The sequence below is a fragment of the Pipistrellus kuhlii genome, unplaced genomic scaffold (genome assembly GCF_014108245.1).
Source record: "Pipistrellus kuhlii isolate mPipKuh1 unplaced genomic scaffold, mPipKuh1.p scaffold_m20_p_73, whole genome shotgun sequence".
Lineage (NCBI taxonomy): Eukaryota > Metazoa > Chordata > Mammalia > Chiroptera > Vespertilionidae > Pipistrellus > Pipistrellus kuhlii.
This window is the reverse complement of record NW_023425577.1, coordinates 926,289-932,848: the sequence shown is the minus strand read 5'-3', so window position 1 is coordinate 932,848 and position 6,560 is coordinate 926,289. Positions and strand designations below refer to the sequence as shown.

Genomic DNA, 6,560 nt, shown 5'->3' with positions numbered 1-6,560 from the left:
TGCAAGGATATTTGACTTTGAGCGGTGACTAAAATTACAATACATAGATTATGTATTATAGAATTGTAGCCCTGGCTAGGTAGCTCAGTTGGTTAATGCAGGTTCAAGGTTCAACCCCTGGTCAGGGCACATACAAGAACCAACCAATGAAACATAAATAAACAGCCGAAACCGGTTTGGCTCAATGGATAGAGCATCGGCCTGCGGACTGAAAGGTCCTGGGTTTGATTCTGGTCAAGGGCATGTTCCTTGGCTGCGGGCACATCTCCAGTAGGGGGTGTGCAAGAGGCAGCTGATCGATGATTCTCTTTCATCGATGTTTCTAACTCTCTATCCCTCTCTCTTCCTCTCTGTAAAAAATCAATAAAATATATTTTTAAATAAAAAATAAATAAATAAAAAAGAAACAAATGGAATGACAAATCAATGTTTCTCTCTCTCTCTAAATCAATAAATTAAAATATATATAAAATTGTACACTTGAAAACTATATAATTTTATTAACCAATGTCACCCCAATAAATTCAATTAAAATATTTTCTGAAGTTTGGCAATGCAAAGAGTTTTGCAATCCCATTATCAGCAAGAAGTAGATATATAAAGGAAGCGGTCAGGTCAAAGAATATGGCCAGAAGAGGGCACACTGCACAAATTGCTAAATCTATTTATCCTGGGCAACATCCAGCAGCTTCTCCAACTCATCCAAATGCAAATCATGGAAGAAGCGCATTTACTCAGAAGAGCCAGCCTATAGTAGTATTAGGTGGAGGAATTAAACAAGTATAAGCATTATACATTACCTACAGGTGTTGAGAGTAGTAATTGAAGTTTGAAGATTAATATCAAGCAGAGTCATTCAATAACTAGAAAATTTACCTCTGGGAATTATAGAATTACAACTATTTTAAATATATATTGTACCTGGCCTCTACAGCTGTTTCCTGCTCACTTTTCTTATAAACTCTGCTGCTTCCCAGCACAGTCAAATGGTAGAGAGTCTGTGTAAGTAAAGAGAGTAGTCAATATGGAGAAAACTTCGGCCTTATTTCAAATCTCAGTCTGAACAACAAAACAACTGGAGTGAAAACATGTGAAAGCAGCAGGTGTTCCATTGGTCTTGGAATACATGAAAAAAAGTCACACTGGTGAAAATCCTATCAATGTTAGCAATGAAGTTAAAGCCTACAGTCACTTAAAAACATGTGAAAGAATTGGACAGAAACCTTGTAAGTATGAGGAGCATGGGAAAGCCTGCAGTCATAACAGTATTTTTCAGAGAGGTACAAAAAGACTCAGTCTAGAGGGAAAAAACAAACAAACAAACAAAAAACAACACATGAATAAAAGTAATTTGGAAAAACATTCAGTTATTAGCAAGTTTTTAGACCCATGATAGAAATCAACCTGGAGAGAATTCATATGTATTTTTAAAATGTAGTGAAGCATTCAGTTGTCTTAGTTATCTTTAAAAACATGAAAGAAATCTCACTGGAGATAAACCCTTTGAATGTAAACAATGTGCTAAATCCTACTGAGATCACAGTTCTTCAAAACATGCAAAAGAACTCACACTGGAGAGGAGCCCCATGAATGTAAGAAATATAGAAAAGCCGCTGAAATCGGTTTGGCTCAGTGGTAGAGCGTCAGTCTGCGGACTGAGGGGTCCTGGGTTCAATTCCGGTCAGGGGCGTGTACATTGGTTGCAAGCATATCCCCGGGTGGGGGGGTGTGCAGGAGGCAGCTGGTCGATGTTTCTCTCTCATCAATGTTTCTAGCTCTCTATCTCTCCCTTCCTCTCTGTAAAAAATCAATAAAATATATATATATATATTTTTTTTTAAGAAGAAATATAGAAAAGCTTTCATTGATCACAACCTTTAGAAAACCATATGAAAGTGAAGAATGTGGGGAAGGCTCTGTTATTCCAATTCCTATCAAAAGCATAAAATGACTCACTGAATAAAACTCCTTAAATGTACACACAATGGGAAACATTTTAATTGATCCACATTCTTACATGTGAAAACTCCCTCAGAAGACAAATAGAAATGTAAGTAACATCAGAAAGCTTGATAGAAATTAACCTCAGCCATAACAATGAATGAAATATTGCCATTTGTGGCAACATTGGTGGACCTAGAAGGTGCTATGTTAAGTGAAATAAGTCAGACAGGGAAACACAAATACCATATGACTTCATTCATATGTGGAATCTAAAACACAAAATAAATGAACAAATAAACTCATAGATACAGAGAACAAATTCATGGTTGCCAGATGGAAGTTTGTGGGGGACTGGTGAAAAAGGTGAAGGGATTAAGAAGAATAAATTGCCAGTTATAAATATAGTCACAGGATATAAAACACAGCATATGGAATATAGTCAATAATATTGTAATAACTGCATATGGTGTTGGGTGGGTACTAGACCTATCTGGATGATCACTTTGCAAGTTATATAATTATCTAATCACTGTGTTGTACACATGAATCTAATATAATATTGTAGGTCAACTGTAACTGAAAATAATTTTTTTTGAATTTTTTTTTATTAATCTTCACCTGAGGATATTTTTACCATTGATTTTTAGAGAGAGTAGAAGGGAAGGGAAGAGACAGAGAGAGAGAAACATCAATGTGAGAGAGACACATGGGATTGGTTGCCTATCTCATGAACCCTGACCAGGGCCAGGGATTGAGCCTGCAACCAAGGTACATGCCTTTGACCATAATTGAACTCCGGACCCATAAGTCCTTAGGCCAAAGCTCTGTCCTCTGAGCCAAACTAGCCAGGGTTTTAAACATTTTTTAAAGATGAATAAAGTTCTGACATCAGTTTCCCAATATCAGTGTACTGGTCACTACTTCATTGTATACCTAACGTGTAAATTGTAGCCCTGGCTAGTGTTTCTGAGTGATTGGAGCATCGGTCCACACACCAAAAGGTTGAGGTTTCCATTCCCTGTCAAGAGCACGTACCTGGGTTGCATGTTCAATCCCTGGACTCAGTCAGGACACATATAGAAATATAGAAAAGCCGCTGAAAGGAGGCAACCAATCGATATGAGACACTGATTTTCTCCCTCTCTCCCCCTCTCCCTCCCTGCCTCTCTTCTTTCCACTCTGATCTGGGACACCCTTCAGGGCAAACCAGCTGACCCCCACCCATGCACCAGGCCTCTATATATACTATCTAATAAAAGAGTAATATGTAGATTGACCATCACTCCAACACACACAAGATGGCTGCCCCCATGTGGTCAAAGATCCTGCCCTCATGTGGATACAAGATGACCACCACAAGATGACCAGCAGAAAAGGGCATTTGGGAGGGACCAGGCCAGCAAGGGAGAGCAGTTTGGGGTAATCAGTCCTGCAGGGGAGGGCCGTTAAGGGTGACCAGGCCTGCAGGGGATGGCAGTTAGAGGCAAACAGGCTGGCAGGGGAGCAGTTAGGCATCAATCAGGCTGGCAGGGGAGTGGTTGGCAGGCAGAAGCGGTTAGGGGCAATCAGGAAGGCATGCAGGTGAGCAGTTGGGAGCCAACAGTCCTGGATTGTGAAAGGGATGTCCCAGATTGGAGAGAGTGCAGGCTGGGCTGAGGGACATCCGCCCCCCCACCTCCATGCACAAATTTCTTTCACCAGGCCTCTAGTCATTCATAATAGCCAAAAGGTAGAAACAAACCAAATACCCATTAGGGGTAAATAGATAAACAAAATATGTTTTATCCATATAAGTCTACATTATTTGGCCATAAAAACAAATAAAGTATCCATACATATTACAACATGAATATTCCTTGGAAAATTATGCTAAGTGATTGAAATCAGTTGCAAAGATACTCATATGTAAATCTAGAGAAGGAAATATATGGACAGTAAACTTAGAGGTTGGCTAGAACTGTGGATATTTTACATGTGGATATTTTACATCAGCATTAGAAGATGGGAAGATAGAGAAATGATAGCTAAAGCACACAGGGGTTTCGTTTTGAGGTGACAAAAATTTTTTTTCAAAAATTGTGGTGCTAATGCACTCACCTGTGAATATACTAAAACCCAACAAATTGTACACATTAAAGGGATGCATTGTATAATATGTGTATTCTATCTCAAGAAAGCTTTCAAATAAATGTATTCAGAGTTTTGAATAAATGTGTTGAACATATTGAGTTTCCAGGTACCTCCCACATTTCCAGAACCTTTATTGTTTTTTCTTATATAGGTGATAATGGGAGTTCATTTGCCTTAGGAATGTAGCTGTTTACGCTTCAAAATCTCTGGGCGTGGGCACACACTCAAAAACCATTTAAATTGCCTGGCCTGCAATGCTTGGCAGCTGAGGTATAACTCTGAACCAGGAGGTCACGGTTCGATTCCCAGTCAGGGCAATCAATGATTGTCTCTCTCTCTCCCTCTATCTCTCTGAAATCAATTTTTTAAAGTATGTTTAAAAAAAACACACACACTTAAATAAATTTTCCTGTATTGTAAAATATACACCTGAGAGTTTTATTGAATACATCTTACAATTTATGGTTAGTCAGGGCCTGGGCTTGGAGGTCCCAGCTTCCTAGCAGAATCAAGACCTTGGGCGGCCATGTGACTCATTTGCTAAAATGTGTAGAGATATAGAAGGGGCTGGTAGGAGCCACAGTGCTGACAGCAAAGATCAAAATGGAGCCAGAATTTTTATTGCATATGGTGAGGTCATTTTTAAATGGCTTTGTAAACAAGGATCACCGTTCAGTGGATGGCCTCCCAGCCTAGGCCAACCCCTGACCCAGGGAGGCCTTCTGACCTTCTGGTCTCAGGGGCTTGGTCTCGCCTGGACGCCCCCCTTGCTCAGACATGGGCATTGCTCCGACTGGAAACTGCAGTTCCCTGCGCACACAGGTGTCCCGCGTTCAGGTAGACAGCACAGCCCCTCTAAGGCCAGGAACAGGTTTTATTTAAAAGCAAATGTCAAGAAACCAGTTTGGTTCAGTGGATAGAGCTTCGGCCTGGGGACTGAAAGGTCCCAGGTTGGATTCCGGTCAAGGGCATGTACGTGGGTTGCGGGCACATCCCCAGTAGGGGGTGTGCAAGAGGCAGCTGATCATTGATTCTCTCTCATCGATGTTTCTAGCTCTCTATCTCTCTCCCTTCCTCTCTGCGAAAAATCAATAAAATATATTTTAAAAAATAAATAAATAAATAAATAAAAATAAAAAATAAAAGCAAACATTGCTCAAAAGTAAAAAAATAAAAAATTAAATTAAAAAAGCAACCGCCTCTCGAGGGGACATGTCCCGCCCACCCGCAACAGCTATTCCGGGTTAGCCCCATGGACCTTCCCGGTTGTCACTCAGGAAAACGAGGGGCGGGGCCTTGCGAGCTGTCCAATCAGGGCGCGGCAGCAGGCAGGCTCCTGAAACCGCGCAGACGCTCCGGGCGGCGCTGGGCCGCGTCCCACCTGCGGGTAACGGTCCCGGTGTCTCCGCCGCAGCGTCAGCCCGGCCCACCGGACCTGCGCCCGCCGCGGAGCTCAGGGATGGCGCCCCGGGACCCCCAACGCCGGGAGGTGGTGAGCGTGGGAGGGGGGGTGCCGGGCCGGGACCAGGGCAGGGGCTGCTTGGAACCGCTGTTACCCGACCTGGCCTCCGGCGGTCAAGTCCACAGTCTGCGGACCGAGTTCCCCGGTTTCCTTTAGGGCCTCGGTCGGTCCTCTCGGGCTCGCAGCGCGGGGCGGGGCGGGGCTGGGCGGGCGGCCGGGACCCCATGTCCTGTCCGGTCATAGACGCGGAGACTCCGGCAGCTCTGCGCCCGCAGCCCCAGCCCCGCGTCTCCCCAGACCGTGCGGGGACCACGAGGAGGGGTTGGGGGGGGGGGGGCACGAGGGAAACCGTGACTCGGCCTGCGGGGTGTGTGCAGAGGAGGCGCTGAGGTCTGAGCCCCTCCTTTCTCCTCAGGGAGACCCGTTTTACCTGGTTTTCCTGATGCCTGGGAAGCAGGGTCTCCAATCCAGGACCCCGTCTCTCCCACCCCTTGGCCCCCCTCTGTCCGCCCCCACCCACCCACCCAATCCTTCCTCACGTTCCTGAAGGCTAACTTGGTCTGCCCGGCTCACAGCATCATTACCAACTATTTATCATTTTCCCACAGGGCCCTGGATTGCTCTTTTTAAGGATGTATTTTATTTATTCTCTGTGGATATTTTTACATGAGAGGAAGGCCGAGAATAGCCATCTGGAATCGTTGAGTGAAGTCCCCGTTCCGCTCCCCCAGGATCTGCCCTGGGCACGGATACGCAGGGCAAGTCCTTAGGGTGGAGGTTCCTCTTCGGGAACTTTCCTGGGTGTCTTGTCCCGTGAGCACAGCCCCTCCCTGTGTTTGTCACCTGAAAAGACTTACCGGCTTAGATATGATTTTGCTTTTCAATAAGGGTTAAATACGTTTCATCAGAAAAGCTAGAAAGACAAAGTCGTTACACTCAGGCAAGAAAGAGGTGGATTTCGGAGGAGGGGGGGGATTTTCAGTGTTGCTTTACATTTGTATAGAATTCTTTTTTTGACTCTTTC

At 44.1% G+C, this 6,560-nt stretch overlaps 1 protein-coding gene across 1 annotated transcript in view; it reads left to right on the top strand.

The window, feature by feature from the left end:
- Nucleotides 1-5,416: 5,416 nt before the first annotated feature.
- The window catches only part of LOC118710391 (zinc finger protein 791), a 38,499-nt gene continuing 37,355 nt past the window's right edge, over nt 5,417-6,560 (top strand). The window contains 1 exon segment of the mRNA XM_036422871.2: nt 5,417-5,566. Within this exon segment, the coding sequence (XP_036278764.2) occupies nt 5,534-5,566 (33 nt within the window). The 5' untranslated portion in view covers nt 5,417-5,533.